This window comes from Oryctolagus cuniculus, chromosome 3 (assembly GCF_964237555.1).
Source record: "Oryctolagus cuniculus chromosome 3, mOryCun1.1, whole genome shotgun sequence".
Classification (NCBI taxonomy): domain Eukaryota; kingdom Metazoa; phylum Chordata; class Mammalia; order Lagomorpha; family Leporidae; genus Oryctolagus; species Oryctolagus cuniculus.
This window is the reverse complement of record NC_091434.1, coordinates 67,038,255-67,058,943: the sequence shown is the minus strand read 5'-3', so window position 1 is coordinate 67,058,943 and position 20,689 is coordinate 67,038,255. Positions and strand designations below refer to the sequence as shown.

The 20,689-nt window shown below is 39.6% G+C and overlaps 1 protein-coding gene across 4 annotated transcripts in view; it reads right to left on the bottom strand.

Moving 5' to 3' along the window:
* The window catches only part of OLA1 (Obg like ATPase 1), a 184,716-nt gene that overhangs the window by 54,394 nt on the left and 109,633 nt on the right, over positions 1-20,689 (bottom strand). For 3 of the 4 annotated variants that reach the window (XR_011387253.1, XM_002712295.5, XM_070070677.1), the window contains one exon: positions 17,572-17,747. Coding sequence is in view for 3 of the 4 variants with exons in the window: in XM_002712295.5 (XP_002712341.2) it covers positions 17,572-17,747 (176 nt within the window). In the remaining variant the exon portion in view is untranslated. Of the gene's footprint in view, positions 1-17,571; positions 17,748-18,002; positions 18,022-20,689 lie in introns of those variants that run through there. The other variant, XM_051848506.1, reaches the window with a different exon arrangement.

Below are 20,689 nucleotides of genomic sequence, written 5' to 3'. Positions count from 1 at the left end.
TATGAACCAAAAGTAGATATCAGGAGTTTCCTAATACTCTGAAATTGTATGATATACAGTATATGTGAAGTTCTATGGTTACGTGTTTTTGGTGGAAGTCGGCACATATCTTCCAAATGCTTTTCAAAAGGATCCATGATCCAAAAAATCAAGAACCATGTTTTTAGTGACCCTATGGCAATACTGAAAGGTCCCAATAACAGACAATAATGTAAATGCTCCAGCTCCATGGATTCCCAGACCAATGGTAGAAACCCTGAGCCAAAACTTGCTTTCTGTCAGACCCTATACTCAAGATTTATGTATTCGGATCAATATACTGTTGTTGATAAAAATTCTATCATATTTATCTAATATTGTAGAGTATAACATTATTCTAAAAGAATTAATTTCTTGAGGGCAAAAAAATGTTTAGAGAGAAAAAAATGTAATATAGCCTAAAATGTGGGGTCTTCAAACAGTTCATGGAAAATGAATATTATGAAAAACTATGCTTTCAAACTTTTGCACTAAAATAAGCTTGTATTTTAATTCCATTTTCCATGAACTTCCTGAAGTGCCCTCATTTACACTAAAATAAACCACAAAACTACAGTACTTAGAATAGTGTGAAATATAAATTAAAGACAATTTAAAAAGCAATTAATCGGAGATTTACTAATAAGTTACAGGATAGTGACATAACAAAATACTTTGTATGTATTAAGACAAAATAAAATCTGTATGTACATTTGTATGGGAAAATGTCCAAAAATATAATGTTAAGTAAAAAAAAAAAGCAGGTTGTAAACAATGGAATAAGGTTAAGAATACTATTTTGGCATCAGATTTGAGTTTAAGTCCTGGCTCTATTACTTTCTAAGTGTTTAACCTTGGGGAAGTCACACAATCATTGTAATTTTTTTGTGTGTGAAACTAGGATAATTCCAATTGAATGCAATAACAATTGTGAGGATTAAATGAGAAAACATATGTAAAATAACTGGCACAGTTCCAGGTACATAATACTCAACAAATAATATTTTTGGTAGAATGCATAATCTGATTCCACTGGAGATTTTGAAGCTATATATAATATAAATAGATATACTTAAGCAATAAACTGGATAACTGGATATACTAAATTATAGCTACAGAAATTTCTAGAAGGTTAGATTCTAGAAGCTTTTTCTTTTCTTTTTCTTTAAAACCACTATATTATTTTTAAAAATTTTAACCAATAAATATTTTTATAATAGAAAAATATAAAGGTATATTTACAGGGTGAGGGGGAAGAGGAAACTTCATCTTTTCTCTACACACTATGTATAATCATAAAATCTGATGGCTGAATGGATAGACAAAGCATTTAACAAGGTTATTCACTCATATTCTGTAATAATTATAACTTCCAAGCCTGATACTTCCCTCTAGCAAATCCACCAACCTAATATCTGATACCGATACCCCATGAGCTGACTTATGTTGGTTAGGTAGCTTTAATACAGCCAATAATGCATTGAGACCAAAAAAATTAGGACGTGGCTTCTAGCTCAAAATAATTTTGTAGAAGTTCACTATGGCAATTTCCTCCAATTGTTCCAATTATTCCTTTTTAATGCCCCAAAATGAGAAAACTAAACTATGCTTTCTCTCATACATTAGATCTCAACGGTATAGTCTGACTTGGTATTCAGAATCTGTCTGAATCCCATTATGAAGCATTTGTTGCTCTATGAATGCTATTGTTTGTGGAGGTCAGAGTACTAACACCAGCTTTCTACATAGTTCAGTCACTGAAACTCCCAGGAGAGAAAAGGCAGGAAAGGACAGAATTAAGACAGCTAGCAGCAATGGTATACATGATTTTGTGTGTAGATGCAGGAGAGGTAGAGAGGGAGCTATCCCCTAAGAATTAAGATAATAGGTTAATTCCAGCAATAACCTGGGTACAATTATGTGGACAGTGGTGATTTTTCTGTTACATGATCCACTGAAGCAGGTAGTGAGAAGAACATCACAACACAATAAGGCTCCTGGACCCTAACTGCTATAAAATGGCAACCAGAATGGATACTGATTTCTATGGCAATTACTAAAGAAAAGAAAGTAACTGTTCCTGTGATCTCTGGAAGTAAGTCTGAATAGATTTCTCTATTTCCAAGGAAGGGGGCAGGGCAGACCAATTAAATTCTGATTTAAATGCTTTATTTATTTATTTGAAAGGCAGAGCAACAGACACACACACACACACCCACACACATGAAGAAAAAGAGAGCAAGATTTAACATTCACTGGTTCATTCCTCAGATGCCTTCAATAGCTGAGCCAGGCCAAATCCAAGACACAGAAAATCCATCTGGATCTCTCACATATGTGGCAGGAATCCAAGTATCTGAGTCATTACTTGCTGCCTCCCCAGGTGCACATTAATAGGAAGCTAGATTGGAAGTGGATCAGGGAGCTGAACCCACTCTGATATGAGAAGCAGGAGTCCCAAGCAGTGTCTTAACCACTGCACCACAATACCTGCCTCTAAAAGTCGATTATAATAAAAGTGTTAATTAAGGAGTCATAAAGGAAGAATACATTTTTGGAAATTATCAAGGAAAAAAAAACCCTTGAGTTACTTGGTAGAATGCAAAAAGATACAGCATCTATGAAACAAGAGCATAAGGATATGAAGAACAGAGTGAGGTCAGAAAAAAACGGATGTCAAGAGAGTTGCTAAAATAAAAGTTGTTTGTTCATTTTAAGGAAATCATAATTAAAGTAGAAAAAATAAATTTTAACTAGAAACAGAGTAGGTATGGCAGAAGATAATCAGTCATCTGTAGGCTAAACTGAAGAAGGGGATATACCAAAGTTTAACATACACTTAGTATACCATACATGAGCTCAGTGAATCATCACAGAATGAACATAAATCTGCAATTACCACTTCAATCAACACACAGACTATTAGTAGCACGCAGCTGCAATGTTCCACTACTCTAAAAAAGTAAATCATTATCCTGGTTTTGTACCATAAATTATTCTGTTATTGAAATTTACAGAAATGGAAACATACAACGGGGATTTTATAATTGGCTCTGTTTTCTCAACACTGTGAAATTCAGCCATATCATTACATGTAGTACTAGTATGTTTTCTCTGCTGTATACTATTTCACTGCAGGAGCATTTCACAATTTAATCATTCTACCGCCGAGAAATACCCAAGCTGTTTATACACTTTTTAAAAGACTTATTTATTTATTTATTTGAATGGCAATTAGAGAGAAAGGAGAGACAGAGAGATCTTCTACCAGCTGGTTCACTCCCCAAATGGCTGCAACGGCTGGGGCTGGGGCTGGTCTGTACTGTACACCTAAAATATTCTCAGATCTTTACATTTCCATGTATTTTCTTCCCCATAAGGACACCCATTTACCCAACATCATTTCCTGAAAAAAGCACTCCTTTTTCCATTATGCTACAGGACCACCTTTATCACTTCTCAAATTATACAAGGAGACTTCAAAAAGTTCATGGAAAATAGAATTAAAACTATTTGGGCACAAAAATGTTTTTTGAAATTCATGCATACAAGAGACTTCAAAAAAAAAAACTGTGGAAAATGTGCATTATAAAAAACTAGTTTTTCGGGTTCAATGCTGTAGCTGCTGCCTGCAGTGCTGGCATCCCTCGTGGGTGCCGGTTTAAGTCCTGCCTGCTCCATTTCCCATCAAGCTCTCTGCTATGGCCTGGGAAGGCATGGGAAGACGGACCAAGTGTTTGGGCCCCTGTACCCACATGTGAGATCCAGAAAAAGCTCCTGGCTTCAGATCGGTGCAGCTCCAGTTGTTGTGGCCATCTGGGGAGTGAACCAGTGTATGGAAGATTTTTCTCTCTCGCGCTCTCTCTCTGCTCTCTATAACTCTTCCTTTCAAATAAATAAATAAATAAGTAAACCGTCGCAGGGAAGAATGTTTTTTGGGGGCCAGCACTGTGGTGAAGTGGGCTAAACCTTCGCCTGTGATGCCAGTGTCCCATATGGGCGCCAGTTTGATTCCTGGCTGTTCTTCTGATCCAGCTCTCTGCTATAGCCTGGGAAAGCAGTAGAAGATGTTCAAGTGCTTAGGCCCCTACACCCACGTGGGAGACCTGGAAGAAGGTCCTAGTTCCTGGCTTTGGATTGGCTCAGCTCCAGCTGTTATAGCCATTTGGTGAGCAAACCAGAGAATGGAAGACTCTTCTGTCTGTCTCTCCCTCTGTCTGTAACTCTATCTCTCAAATAAATAATCTTTTTTTTTTAAGAAAAACTAGTTTTTCATAAATATTTTAAAGTTAACTTTTGTTTTATATTAAATTTCTTTCAATTGTATTTGATTTTTTTTTAATTAGAAAGTCAGAGAAACAAATACCCACAACAGCCAGGAGCCCAAAACTCCATCTGGGTCTCCAGATTTGTGGCAGGGGCCCAAGTGCTTCAGTCATTGTTGCCTTCCGAGGGTGTGCATTAGCAGGGGTTGGAATGAATAGTGAGTTCAGGCACTCTGATACAGTATGCAAGCATCCCAAGCAGTGGCTTTGACCACAGTGCTGAAGGTCCACCTCTCTGAACTTTTTGAAGTATTCTTATAAATTTGTGTCTGTGTATTCATTCTGTTCCAATGGCTAGACTTGCTATCTATCCTTGACTGTCTTTTTTTTTTTTTAAAGATTTATTTATTTATTTGAAAGTCAGAGTTACACAGAGAGAGAAGGAGAGGCAGAGAGAGAGAGAGAGAATCTTCCAACACTGGTTGACTCCCCAAATGGCCGCAACAGCTGGAGCTGTGCTGATCCTAAGCCAGTAGCCAGGAGCTTCCTCTGGGTTTCCCACATGGTTGCAGGGGCCCAAGGACTTGGGTCATCTTCTACTGCTTTCCCAGGCCATAGCAGAGAGCTGGATCAGAAGTGGAGCAGCCAAGACTCGAACCGGTGCCCATATGGGATGCCAGCATTGCAGGAGGAAGCTTTATCCGCTACGCCACAGCACTAGCCCCCCTTGACTGTCTTAACCACAGCTTTAATTAAGCCTGATATGTGATTACTGTGCCAACTTTTTTTTTTTATTCTTTGAGGCCTTCTTACCTATTTTTTGGCTTTTGTCTTTCCATGTAAAATTTAGAATCAGTTTGTCAATTTCTTTCTTTTTTTTTTTTTGAGAGGCAGAGTTAGACAGTGAGAGAGAAAGGTCTTCCTTCCGTTGGTTCACCCCTCAAATGGCCGCCACGGCCTGTGCACTGTGCCGATCCGAAGCCAGGAGCCTGGTGCTTCTCCTGGTCTCCCATGAGCATTTGGGGAGGAAACTAGTGGGTGGAAACCAAATCTCTCTCTCTCTCTCACCTTCCCTCCTTCCACCTTTCAAATAACAATACAAATAAATAAAAATTTTTAAATGGCTAAGATGATACATTGGGAAAAATTAGCATTATGAAATGCCACTATTAGCTCCTTTCAAGTCTACTTTGATATCAGCATACCATGTCAATTTTTTAGCTGTCTTTGTTAGGGCTTGCACAGAATGTATTTCTCTATTTTTTATTTTCACATTTTCTGTATTCTAATATTTAAGGTGTGTGTTTTTAAATAATTTATTAATTTATTTGGAAAGCAGAGAGACAGAGAACCAGCTTCCATCTGCTGGTTCACTCCCCAAATGCCCAGAGCTGGGTCAGCTCAAAGCAGCGGGTTAGGAACTCAATGCAAATCTTGCGAGTAAGTGGTAAGGATCCATTGACTTGAGTCATCACCCCGTTTCCAAGGTATGCACTAACAGGAAGCTAGAATCGGGTGTACAGAGCTGGAACTCAAACCCAGGCATTTCAATACAGGGTGAGGTGTCCCAACCAATGTCCTAACTGCTATGCCAAAACCCACCTCAAGATACCTATCTCTGTAAACAGCACAGAGGTGAGCTAAATTTATGAAGTTATTAACCTGTCCTCTTTTTAATTTTCCATCTGTGTTTGGTTGCCTATACAGAAGAAGAAAGCAGACAGGTGGAAATGTCAAGGAAAATATTCCTATTTATATGTTTTTATATGAGTTTATTCTTTTCCCTCTGGGGCTTTTATAAATTGATGAGTTTAAAGTAGTTTGGTCTCTAGTCTAACACTCTTGACTCTTGCTTCAAACACAACACATTCCTCCGTGTTATTCCGGAAGTCTTAAACAGCTTTGTCCTTCCTAATTGCAGTCCTCAACTAAACAATGGCACCAAAGACCTTTGAGGTGCTAAGTCTCAACACCATATTACACAGACATTACCCAAACATGGCTCTATTCGCAGTCCTTTCCCAAACAAATGAAACTCAGCCCACAGCTTCTGCTTAGAATACAATCCAACTTAGGACACAGTCTTCTGAGCAGAACTGCTAGGCACTTGACCTTTGAAACAGTTTTGCACAAAAAAAAAAACCGCTACCAAAATGGGAATTAAATGAGACAACTGGTGCTTCCTCTCAGAAATCTGAATTAGGAAATACCTTAGAGAACAGAACTGCAGACTTAAGTTAACAGCATGAGATAGTAAACTATATAAAGTGATAAGTAAAATAACTGTAAGTAGAAATTATGAAGAAGCAGAAATCAAGAGTAAAAAATAAAATGTATAAAACAGAAGATGAATTTTAGTAACAACAGAAAGAAAAGCAAGAACTCTAGTGAAGCAAAAAAAGTAGATCTGAAAGACATGAATGGCGGAGCGCTGGAGGGAAGCAGCACAGGCATGCTGAACTATCCATTGCTGTCTTGGGTTGATTTATAATTCAATTCTGCTCTGTATTTTTGGACTTCTATTTCCTTTGCTGCTTTATATCTTAAAAAATAAATGAAACTCCATTTCTTAAAATAGCCTAAATTAAATTTCTGTTCCTTGCAGCAAAGACTCCAATTTAAAAATGCAAAACTTCTGAGTTTAGTTAAATGACTCTGAAGTTTTTCATCCCTAGCATTTTTTTTTAAGGTTTATTTTATTTATTTGAAAGGCACAGTTACAGAGAGAAAGGAGAAAGAGATCTTCCATTGCTGGTTCGTTCCCAAAATGGCAGCTACAGCTAGGACTGGACTAGGCAGAAGCTAGGAGCCAGGAGCATCTTCCAAGTCTGCCACGTGGGTACAGGGGCCCAAGCACCTGCGCCAACTCTGTTGCCTTCCCAGGCACATTAGCAGGCAGCTGGATCAGAAGCAAAGCAGCCAGGACTCAAACCAGCACCCATATGGGATGCTAGCATTGCAGGCCGTGGCTTAACCCACACTGCCTCCTCTAGCACTTTTGACCAGTTTGTTCAAATATTGTACTACCAAATCAGAGATCAAAATTTTTTCCTAAAACATTAAAAGAAAAATAATTATTTGCTTAAATATCAGCTATAAACTAAGAAAGCAGAATGTACAGTGTTAAGATGGCCATTAGATTAATTCTGGTTAATTACACTCACATTCTCATTCTTCTCATCCCAGTTCAAGAAAAAGGACAAGCTTTACCACAAGCCTTCCCACCGCTGCATCACTGTCAACATCCCTCATTAATACTTATAATAATAATTACAACAATCATGGCCGGTGCTGAGGCTCACTAGGCTAATCCTCCGCCTGCAGTGCCGGCACCCCAGGTTCTAGTCCCAGTCGGGGTGCCAGATTCTGTCCCGGTTGCTCCTCTTCCAGTCCAGCTCTCTGCTGTGGCCCGGGAGTGCAGTGGAGGATGGCCCAGGTCCTTGGGCCCTACACATGCACAGGAGACCAGGAGAAGGACCTGGCTCCTGGCTTTGGATCGGCGCAGCAAGCCAGCCGCAATGCACCGGCCGTAGCAGCCACTTGGGGGGTGAACCAATGGAAAAAGGAAGACCTTTCTCTTTGTCTCTCTCTCTCTCTCACTGTCTAACTCTGCCTGTCAAAAACAAAACAAAACAAAAACAAAAAAAATAATAATTACAACAATCATTTCTCCTAGACCCATGAAGTAGTTCTACCTACCGTAGCTTCACTCTTACAGTGACGTTGCCACATCAAATTAAGCAACTTGGCATTTGCATGTTGAAAATGTACAACCCGGCCGGCACCACGGCTCAATAGGCTAATCCTCATCCTGCGGCGCCAGTACCCCGGGTTCTTGTCCCAGTCAGGACGCCAGATTCTGTCCCGGTTGCCCCTCTTCCAGGCCAGCTCTCTGCTGTGGCCCGGGAGTGCAGTGGAGGATGGCCCAAGTTCCTGGGCCCTGCACCCGCATGGGAGACCAGGAGAAGCACCTGGCTCCTGGGTTCGGATCAGCGCAGTGCGCCAGCCGCAGCAGCCTTTGGAGGGTGAACCAACAGTAAAGGAAGACTTTTCTCTCTCTCTCTCACTGTCCACTCTGCCTGTCAAAAAAAAAAAAAAAAAAAGTATATACACACACACACACACACACAACCCTTTTCCTAGCTTTGGGATATGTGTCTTATGTGGATTCAAATAATGAAGTTTGTCAATTTCTAATTACATCCTTGCTTAATATTCTTTTAAATGAGCTGTTCTATTTTAAGTACTTTTAAAGTTGGAGTTCAAGTTCCCTAAATCTATTATATGAAAGCAATAAAAATAAAGTAAAAAAAATTTAAGGAATAGGTATTCATAACTCCATCTCCCTACCTTTATTTACTTAGATATTTAAAAACAGTAAGACTCATTCATTACAATTTCTGATGGCCTTCTTTATTTAATTAGGTAAATATTAGTTCTATGAATATTTTATAAGTATGATGCTTCCCATATAATTGGTCAGTACAAATAGATTGTTCACAAAAGCTTTCTAACTTCATTTTCCAAAGTTTGCCTTCCCAAATGGAATGTATAAACCTAAACAGATCGAAAATTAACTATAAATTGTGTTCTTCCGAAAGATACACTGAAGTCCTAAACCCTGATCCTCAGAAAGTGACTTCATTTGGGAATTAGTTAAGATGAAGCCATTCTAATTATCAGGTAAATACCTAGTGAACAAAATGAGTTATTATCTTTCTCATAACTTTCAAGTAACTCTCTCCTTTATAACCATCCCATTTTTATATAATTACAACATTCATTAGAGAATGTAAGGAAGTGGTTTTTTTAAACAGATTTATTTGTTTATTTGAAAGTCAGAGTTGCACAAAGAGAGGAGAGGCAAAGAGAGAGAGAGAGGTCTTCCGTCTGCTGGTTCACTCCTCAATTGGCTGCAACAACCAGAGCTGAAGCCAAAAGCCAGGAGCTTCTTCCAGATCTCCCATGTCGGGGCAGGGGCCCAAGGACTTGGGCCATCTTTTACTGCTTTCCCAGGCCATAGCACAGAGCTGGATCAGAAGCGGAGCAGCCAGGACTCAAACCGGCATCCATATGGGATCCTAGCACTGCAGGCGGCACCTTTACCTGCTATGCCACAGCACTGGCCATAAGGAAGCATTTTTTAACACAAACTCCACTACAATAATTACTTGATATCATCACAGTCATATAAACTTCTTATTTGGTGAAGTATTAAGCCTTTTTACTGTAATATAGATCTAAAATGTGTTATCTCAACAATTAAAACAAAAGAGAGAAAGGTAGAAGGAAGGAGGATGGGAGGGAGAGAGGAGCAGAGAGGAAGGGAATATCATTATGTTCTTAGAATTTTATCTACATTAGCCGGCGCTACGGCTCACTAGGCTAATCCTCCGCCTTGCAGTGCCGGCACACCGGGTTCTAGTTCCGGTCGGGGTGCCGGATTCTGTCCCAGTTGCCCCTCTTCCAGGCCAGCTCTCTGCTGTGGCCCGGGAGTGCAGTGGAGGATGGTCCAAGTGCTTGGGCCCTGCACCCCATGGGAGACCAGGAGAAGTACCTGGCTCCTGCCTTCGGATCAGCGCGGTGCGCCGGCCGTGGCAGCCATTGGAGGGTGAACCAACGGCAAGGGAAGACCTTTCTCTCTGTCTCTCTCTCTCACTGTCCACTCTGCCTGTCAAAAAAAAAAAAAAAAAAAAAAAAAAAATTTAGCTTATTGTGTTTACTTGAGAGCCAGAGAGAGAGAAATACAGAGCTCCATTCCCTGGTTTACTCCCCCAGTTCCAACAGCTGGGGGAAAAAAAAAAAAAGAATTTTATCTACATAGGCAGGCGCTGTGGCGTAGTGGGTAAAGCCATCCGCCTGCAGTGCCAGCATCCTATATGGGTGTCTGTCTGAATCCTGGATGCTCCACTTCTGATCCAGCTCTCTGATGTGGCCTGGAAAAGCAGTGTAAGATGGCCCAAATCCTTGGTCCCCTGCATCTGCATGGGTGACCGGGAGGAAGCTCCTGGCTTTGGATCAGCCCAGCTCTCACCATTGCGGCCATTTGGGTAGTGAACCAGCAGATGGAAAACCTCTCTCTCTCTCTCTCTCTTTCTCATTCTCTCTCTCAGGCTCTCTGTAGCTCTGCCTTTCAAATAAATAAATAAATCTTAAAAAAAAAAGATATTCGTAAATCACACAAAAAGTTATTTTTAATTATTTGAAAGAGACAAAGAGATATTCCATTCACTGGTTCACTACCCAAAATGCCTAGAACAATCAGGGCTGAACCAGGCCAATGCCAGGAACCAGGAATTCAATCTGAGTATTCCACATAGGAGGCAGAGATCCTAGGATCTGAGTTACTGCTGTTTCCCAGGGTACGAGTTAGGCAGGGATGGGGAATATGTGCCTACAGGCCATATAAAGCAGGAAAAATCATTTGGTCCGGCCCTACAAGCAGGAATCAAAATTCAATAAATCTATAGTGGGCTAATTTTTAAGTTGATAATATTGTATGCTCCATGATTGATATTATAAATATTCAATGGTGCTTGGCAGAAAAAAGGTTCCCCACACATGCATTAGCAGGTAGCTAAAACTGGAAGTGGAGCTGGGACTTGGACTCCACATTTGGTGTCCTAAATGACATCTCTTTTTTAAAAAAGATTTATTTTATGTATTTGAAAGTCAGAGTTACATAGAAAGAGGAGGAGAAGCAGAGAGAGAGTGGTCTTCCATCCACTGGTTCACTCCCCAATTGGCCACAATGGCTGGAGCTGTGTTGATCCAAAGCCAGGAGACAGGAGCCAGGATCTTCTTCCGGGTCTCCCACATGAGTGCAGGGGCCCAAGGACTCAGGCCATCTTCTATTGCTTTCCCAGGCCATAGCAGAGAGCTGGATCAGAAGTGCAGCAGCTGAGACATGAACCAGAACCCATATGGGATGCTGGCACTGCAGGTGGTAGCTTAACCTGCTATGCCACAGCTCCGGCCCCCTAAATGACATCTTAACCACTGTGCCAATGTCTACCCCTAGATACTCTCTTCTATTGAGAAAAGTAAAGATAAATCAGAAACAAGTAAAAATACAAAACATCACAAAATTAAAGCTATGACCCAAAAGAGCCAATCATAAATAAGTAGAATGATTAGGGCAGGGGGCTGGTATTGTGACACAGCAGGTAAAACTACACTGACATCCCAAAAGGGTTCTGGTTCGTGTCTCAGCTGCTCTGCTTCCAATCCAGCTCCCTGCTAGTGGACTGGGAAAAGCAGCAGCAGATGGCCCAAGTGCTTGGACCCCTGCTATCCATGTGGGAGACCTGGAAAAAGCTGCTAGCTCGTGGCTTTGGCTCCTGGCATTGGCCTGGCCAGGTGCTGGCCACTGAAGCCATCTGGAGATGGATAATCTCTGTGTGTGCGTCTCTCCCTCTCTGTAACTCTTTCAAATAAATAGACCAATTTCTTAAAATATATGTATGTATATATGTGTGTGTGTGTATATTGGGTAAAGAAATGTAGAGTGGAGACTGTCCATCTGCCCAGTACATGCTGGCCCAGTACATGCTGATGGCTTCTTAAATAAACACCTATAACTCGGTTTAAGTGCTGTGCTCAGGCCAAACAGACATTAGGCAGAAGATTAAAACTCTCCTGGGAGTAGCCCATAACCAATAGCTGAGGGAAATGGCTGATAATTATGCCAGCCTCTTCATCCTTCCAGTAGAAAACTACAGGCCACTTTCTACACTGTTTCCCAGAGGGCTCCAGTGGCCAATGTGATAACCTCTTCGTTCACATACTTTGTTTAGTTTCTTTCCTTTCCCAATCTCGGTTCCATGAAATAGCTCCCAAAGAGACTCTCTGCACTCCAATCCTTGCCCTAAGGTCTGCTCCTAAGGAAAGCCACCCTAAGATATCTGGTCTAGATGAAAAGGTAATGAGTCTTATGTGTGCTCACTGGCTTTGCCACTCAAGAGGGCTGTCTTGGGAAAACTCTTAAGGAGTTTCTTCATCTTTACTTACAAATTATCCTGCTTCTCTATGTTCTAAGTTAGTGAAGACAGAATGGCTCCTAAAGCTTACAACTTCTTTGAGAATTGATCAGAGAGCCTATGTCTGTGTCCCATCCAGCTTCACACTCCTACCCCATAATTTCCTCCAAATTTAATAAGAAATTCCAGAACTCTTTCTCTAGCACAAACCTAATGATACCAGTCAGAAATAGGTAAGGACAATGTATATAGCTTCTAACTCTTTTTAGAGGCCAATTAAAAGTAATAATTTCCTTAGACTGTTTCCCTAAGCAAAAATATTTCAATATAAAAATAATATACTGCAAAGAAAAAAAAAACCAAGTTTCAGAGGTATAGGGAGTAAACACTCACTCTCACATCTCCTTCCCTTTCTAAGCAAATTTATGAGTGCATTTCTTTGTCTTTTGTGGTACTTACACACTGGTTCCTACCCCCATCAATTGTCATATAGTAGTCTTATAATGATATTAAGCAAGTGTTGGTAAAATTATACCTAGAAGATCTCTACTTTTAGCAATGACTGAGTGATACTGCATTAACTCTCTTCTCTAAAGAAAACAACAATACAAAAACAGGTATAGGGACTGGTGCTGAGACTTAGTAGATTAAGCCTCCACCTGCAGCACTGGCATCCACATTGGCGCCAGTTCAAGTCTCAGATACTCCTCTTCTGATCCAGCTCCCTGCTAATGGCCTGGGAAAGCAGTGGAAGACAGCCCAAGTGGTTGGGCCCCTGCACACAGTGGGAGAGCTGGAAGATGCTCCTGGCTCCAGGCTTTGGTTTGGCACAGCTCTCTGGCCGTTGTGGCTATTTGGGGAGTGAACCAGCTGATAGAAGACCTCTCTCTGTCTACAACTCTGCCTCTCAAATAATTTTTTTTTTTAAAAAAAGGGTCTAAGTACAGAAATATAGTACCAAAGACCCAATAAGATAATGAGACAGACCAAGAAGGGGCTGGGGGTAAGAAGACCTAAACCACTTATACCCTCAGTGGGGTCTGGCTGCTCTACAGCAGTGACCCGTAAGCTTTAGTTTTACTTGGAAAGCTTACTAAACGTATTTTGAGATTCTGAATTGATAGATGTATTGCTTGCATTTCTTACATGCTCCAAGGTGATAGGAATGCTGCTAGTCTAAGGACCACACCTAAAGTATCCCTGATCTACACTAGAGTCTGGGGATAATCAGGGATGAGGCAAGTATAGAAATGACATGGGGAAGAGATCTGCAGGCAAAGATTGTGGATGATCAACCCCTCATCTACCCTCCCAGCAGGGTTGGGACTCCACCACTGCTTCAGGCCACTTTTATCCCAGGGTCCTCAGTCAGTCCTTCAGAGAGATCTAAGATACCACAGCTCCTCCACTTATGTTAGGGGTGATATTTTCTCAGAGTAGGAAAAGGACAGAGTTTCTAATAAACGGTGCTGAAACAACAGGCTTTCCATATGGGGACTATAAATAAACTTGGATGCCTACCTCAACACTGTTAACAACCAGTTCCAAGTGGGTTATGACTTAACTGTAAAAGGTAAAACAATAAAGCTTTTTTGAGAAGATGGGAAATTATCTTGATGACTTTAAGGTAGGAAAGATTCCTTAAGACACAGAAAACATTAACCTTAAAATTAAGACTTGTTCATCAAAAGATTCCACAAAAAAGAGCAAAGAAGAAAAGCAACAGAGTAGAAGATGCTTGCAATGTATTTATAACAAAGGATTAAGTATCCAGAATATATAAGCTAACTTCACAAATTAACAACAAAAAGACATTAACCCAATAGAATAATGTGCAAAAGAATTAGAATGGGCTCTTCAACTTCACAAGAGAAATCACAAAGCGATATTCAACCTTAAATGGTTAGGGAATTACAAACTAAAACCTAGTTGCAAAAATGAAAAAAACAATTCTGGTTGTACCAAGTATTTATAACAAGATAAACTACCACACATGAGGCAAACAGTATTTCTAACATAGCTGAAGATACTCTGACCTCTAGGTGGTCATCTTAGACTACTCTTGTGTGTACTGGAATATAAAAGAATATTCACAGCAGTACTGTTCATAATTACTAAAAACATGGGGGGAAATTCAAATGTTAATGAGCAGTAAAAATACATGTTTTGAAATGCTGTATATCCTTTCAATGAAATATTTTACAGCAAGAAAAATGAAAGAATAGAAACATAATATAAATGAATTGTACAGAATGAGTGAAAAATGTGCACACAAATATATACAGTATGATACCATCTGTATCAAGTTCAAAATCAAGCAAAATGTTTACATATTTTTGAGGTAGTATGCACACCAGTAATATTAAAAAGGCAACATTGTTACTATAGAAGTCAGAATACTGTTCATTGTAGGAAGATGGAGAAAGTTACAACTATTAATTGCTGGGGAAATTTGGGGGGGCTATAATGTTTTACTTCTTGATATGCAAGAAGGTTTTACTACTGTTTGCCTTACAACTATGTGTAAACTACACATGAGATAAATGTATATTTTGCATGTCAAATTTTATAATTTAAAAAGAAAATGTCTTAAAAAAGAGAGAGAAAAAACATACTGGTCCTGTAGCCAAGGAAACCTAGTTCATAAAATTTATATATATTTAAGTATAAAATCTTGAAAAATTAGAATGAACACTTAAAATTTGGGTCTCCTCACTTGTAACACGGAGATAATAGTGTTGTGTGGTTTAAATAAGATATCTAACATATTTTAAAACTGTCCAAAACTGCCTAACTTCAATAAAAATACAGAAATTTGTTTTTTCATTGAAATATTCAACATTACGAAAGTTAACTCTCAAACTGAGTTACTGATAACCAAAATAACTTTTTTAAAATTCTAAAAAGCCATCAATTTTATCCTAAATATTGGTATTGCCACAAGATAACATATAGCATGCATTCTCGAAGGGTAACATCTACCCTGAGGGTGGGAGTCTTAGTACTTAAAATAGTTTGCAGTCCTTGAAAGCTCAACCCTTCCTGAAAAAATCTTACTCATTAGTTTTTAATTTCACTAAGTAGGAATTAAATACATCTAAATTCAGTTTTATTTTTTTCCTTTGGGGTGGTAATAATGACAAAGGGTTTCAGAAACCCTGATTTATAATCTGTTACGAAGCATCTGAATCTAATATGAAGAAAGAAATAGTAGAATAATCATAGTTTTTGAAAATGGGTGAAATTAGGTTACAATGTTTTCCAATTAGTCAGAAGAGCTTTTATGGTAAAGGGAAAAATGAATGGGGAAAAGGTGTTTGGATTTTTTTCTGTAAATACAACAAGTCCAAGCTATGTTTACAAGTCTTGTACAGGAATTTTAGGAAAAGTAGTTAGAAATGAGAAGAAAATGTTGTTACAAGGAGTAGTAACACACTATTGTGGTTTTCTTTGAGAGAAAAAGCAACGACATGGTGGCCCAAGAATTTCAGAAGAGCCTGAAGTCTCTTTCTCGTATTCGAGTAAAAGCAAGATTGAGAAATTTATCTCTTAAGTCAGTTAATGTTTCTGAAAAATCTATGGATGTCAGAAAATTTTAATGAACAAAGGGGTGACAGTATAAAGATTTATTCTAATCCAACCATGTTGTTTACGGGCAAATCTGACATTTTCTTTTCCCCTTTTCCAAAAGGAATGTTCTTTGTTCATCCTAAACCTGTGTAATTTCCTCAGACAAATCTGTCTCCCGTTCTCTCTTCTACTTGAATAAGAAATAACCACAATGTTAAGAGAAGTCAGTTAACCCGGGTCTGCTCCAGACCATCAAGGAAATCAGAAGCATAACCAAGTCCAGGCACTTTTGATCATAACTCATTGATTAATTAATTTAGTGTGCCTAAATTTAGAGGTTAATTCTGTAATTGATGTCTTCCTTAATCCTACAGAGCTTTCCAAATTTATTAAAAATGAAAGGGAGGAGTAGGCATTTAGGCTAGCGCTTAAGACATGGATTAAGATGTCTGTTATGACATATCCAAGTCTCACTTTGGAGTACCTAGGTTAATGTCTGTTCAGATTCCACACTCCAGCTTCCTGCTCAAGCAGGCAGTGTAACTGGGTTCCTGCCACCTATGTGGAAGACTCTTGAGAGTTCCAACCAGCTGTGGGAACTGGGGGAGTAAACCAGGGAATGGAGCTCTGTATTTCTCTCTCTCTGGCTCTCAAGTAAACACAATAAGCTAAATTTTTTTTTTTTTTTTTTTTTTTTTGACAGGCAGAGTGGACAGTGAGAGGGAGAGACAGAGAGAAAGGTCTTCCCTTGCCGTTGGTTCACCCTCCAATGGCTGCCATGGCCGGCGCACCGCGCTGATCCAAAGGCAGGAGCCAGGTGCTTCTCCTGGTCTCCCATGGGGTGCAGGGCCCAAGCACTTGGACCATCCTCCACTGCACTCCCGGGCCACAGCAGAGAGCTGGCCTGGAAGAGGGGCAACCGGGACAGAATCTGGAGCCCTGACCGGGACTAGAACCCGGTGTGCCGGTGCCACAGGCGCCGGCCACAATAAGCTAATTTTAAATAAGTAAACAAGGAAACGAAAAGCAACAGTTTCTCAAAATGAGAGGATTTAACACACAAATTAAAAATACCTAAATTTTTTAAAAAAAATCCCTCCTATGACAAAGATGCACAAAAATTGAGTACAACTTCTAGAAGATGTTAATGAGAAAATGTAGTTAAGGCATCACTTTTTAATGTAAAAGACAATTCAGTCATACTTAACCTAAGAGTTTCAAAATTGATTTTAAAACATTTATTATAATCTTACTAATATCCACTAATAATGTGATAGAAAACACATCTGAATATTAAGAATAATGTAGGTTTCCATTCCATAAATATTAAAATTGTCTAAAGAGTGATTTAACAGTCAACCCTGATGAAATAACAATTCTTTGTGTAAACTGCTTCAAATCAATGAATTCATATATTCAGTAATTCCTCCAAATCCATTTTTTCATCACAAAACCATACTTCCTTAACACTTAAACACAAAGATCTATAGCAGCCAAAGAAACAATCAATATTACTGCTAATTATGGCTGCTAAAGACACCTTAAGTAGCCTATCAATTTGACCCTCGTTTGCCCCTCCCTCCAAAAAAGAAGATGTTTCTGAAAAATTTAACAGAAATAACCTTTGGAATCTAAATTTCCATAATAATATTAAATATTTAATATGTTTTATTTTGAATAAATTTAGTCAAGAAAAACCAACTCTTCAGAATTTAAAGAAGCTATAAATTTTTACTTACATATTCAGGTTTTAGTTTTTTATCGCCTCCTCTCACAGCCACCTTTTCTAGTTTATCTATAATGGGCCCAATCATTTCCTCATCTTTAAGCTGAAGCTCTTCATGTATTATTTCTATATCTCGAATAGGATCTACACTTCCTTCAACATGCGTGATATCATCATCTTCAAAAGCACCTAAAATGAATTAAAGGGAAGCAATTCAATAAACAAATAATACAGAGGGCCATTATGATTAGAGTGAGTAGGATGAAAAATTCCTAGAAGGTTAACAAATAGCTATAATGAATAAATTATTATGAATTCTACACAAGTAGGACATGGTATCTTTTTTCTCATTTAGTAATACTTAAGGTACTAGCAAGAAAACAGTACTTCAAGAGCCTCAACATTTCAAAAATTGATTGAAACAAATACAATTAGGGTCTTTACAGGAAGTAAATTATATTCCAGAACTACTGGCATTTCCAAGTTTGGTACATTAAAAGATAGAGAATGCCAGGCATGAAAGCCTGAAGTTCTAAACTGCATTATTAGGGTTTCCAAGGGAAACCAGATTTGGGGGGGGAGCCTGAAATCATCTGGCAGACCTCTTCCCTGCTTCAATCTACTTTATCACTGTGGTTCTGACGGTGATTAGATAATGAACCACTCAGACACACAATTTACACAGCAGCTAATTTCATCGGCCTGATTTGAGGGTATGGTTTTTAGGGGGCTATCAAAGAAGCAGATGAAGGTGCATTTGTCATATATGAGTGACAACCATTCACACTATCTGAACAAAATGGTGCTGGCCCTTATTAGAAACACATGCTATTATCACATATTTAAAGTGCAGTTGAAGCCATAATTTCAAATTGCCAACTGGAAACATAAGGGTAAAACAACCAGATATTACTGAAGCATGTGTACTGACTTCATGCCCTTTTGAAGACATAATGTGGCAACATAATTCAACTGGGATTTACTCAAATTACCAGATAAAGAAGAGTATCACAAAAAAAATGAACAAATCCTAAGAAATATTATAAGCAGAAAGCAATGACATGCCTGCAAAACAATAAACACATTTACAAACAAATTAATTCCATCAAAATTACTAATTAGATTATAATTCCCAAATGAGATGTTTTCAAACATAAAACATCAATTGTTTTAGATAGAGGTATAGAAATCACGAGACAGTTTGCTTGAGTCTGATAAGAGAAATAGTGAATACAGCTCATTCTTAGCTACAAAAGAAGACATTCTTGTTACAGCATACAAGGAAGTTTTTAAATATAATTTTCCAGAATTAAAAAGTAAGTTTATATCTTAGTGAAGATTTCTCAGTAATAATAACAAACATAAGTATATGATTGCAATTAAAATATAAATAATATTTAAGTATTTTGGCATAACATGCTATAACATCAAATTTATATGAAAAAATTATCAATAAATAATATCTTTTACTAATAAATGACAGTAATATCAGTAAATATTTTAAGAAGCATTTATTTATTTCCTGAGAGCCAAAGAGACAGAGCTCCCACCCACCAGTTCCCTCCTTAAATGCTAGCAACAGCTCTGGGTGGCCCAGACAAAGCTGGAAAGCAGGAACTCAATACAGGTCTCCCAGGTAGGCAGTGACAGGAACTCAATCACTTGAGTTACAACTGCGGTCTCCCAGGGTGTTCATAGGCAGGAAGCCGGAGTCAGGAGCTGCAGCCAGGGATGTCTTAAACAGCATCTTAACTTCTAAGCTAAATGCCAACCTCTAGATAATGGTTTTTAGTTTTTCAAAAGATTCATTTAAAGGTGAAGTGACAGAAAGAGGGAGAGCCTGAGGGCAGGGCAAGATCTTCCATCCCCTGGTTCACTCCCAAAATGCCCACAACAGCAACAGCCAGGACAGGCTGGAGCCAAGAGCCAGGAACTCCATGCTGGTCTCTCACATGGATGACAGGGGCCCCAAGACTGCCTTCCCAGGCGCATTACCAGGAAGTTGGATAAGAAGCAGAGCAACAGGAATTCAAATGGGTGCTCTGATACAGGACCTCTGGTGGGCTTAACCTGCCATGTCACAACGCCAGACCCTAGGTAAATTTTTTTGAATCTTATGAAAATATGAAAGAAGTACCCCTGGAGAAATGACATTGTTTACTTTTTGTTATGATTCCATGCATCTTGCACAAATGGCACAATAAAATAGGAAAGTGAAGATAATTTCTTCATATCAAAACAATACAACGGCCAGCGCCGTGGCTCAATAGGCTAATCCTCCGCCTTGTGGCGCCGGCACACCGGGTTCTAATCCCGGTCGGGGCGCCAGATTCTTTTTTTTTTTTTTTTTTTTTTTTTTGACAGGCAGAGTGGACAGTGAGAGAGAGAGACAGAGAGAAAGGTCTTCCTTTGCCATTGGTTCACCCTCCAATGGCCGCCGCGGCCGGCGCGCCGCGCTGATCCGATGGCAGGAGCCAGGAGCCAGGTGCTTTTCCTGGTCTCCCATGGGGTGCAGGGCCCAAGCACCTGGGCCATCCTCCACTGCACTCCCTGGCCACAGCAGAGAGCTGGCCTGGAAGAGGGGCAACCGGGACAGAATCCGGCGCCCCGACTGGGACTAGAACCCGGTGTGCCGGCGCCGCTAGGCGGAGGATTAGCCTAGTGAGCCGCGGCGCCGGCCTGAGGCGCCAGATTCTGTCCCGGTTGCCCCTCTTCCAGACCAGCTCTCTGCTGTGGCCTGAGAGTGCAGTGGAGGATGGCCCAAGTCCTTGGGCTCTGCACCCCATGGGAGACCAGGATAAGTACCTGGCTCCTGCCTTTGGATCAGTGTGGTGCGGCGGCCATTGGAGGGTGAACCAACGGCAAAAGGAAGACCTTTCTCTCTGTCTCTCTCTCTCACTGTCAACTCTGCCTGTCCAAAAAAAAAAAAAAAAACAAAAAACAAAAAAAAAAAAACAAAACACACACACACACAAACAAAACAAAACCTCACTTATGGAAGTAACTAGCTTTCTTTGACACTCAGATTGAAAAATATCCTATGTATTTTCTTTCCATAGGAAGCAAAGTAATCTCATCAACAACATCCTTACAGTAAATGTATCAGCAGTTCTTAAATGGCAATCTCTTCA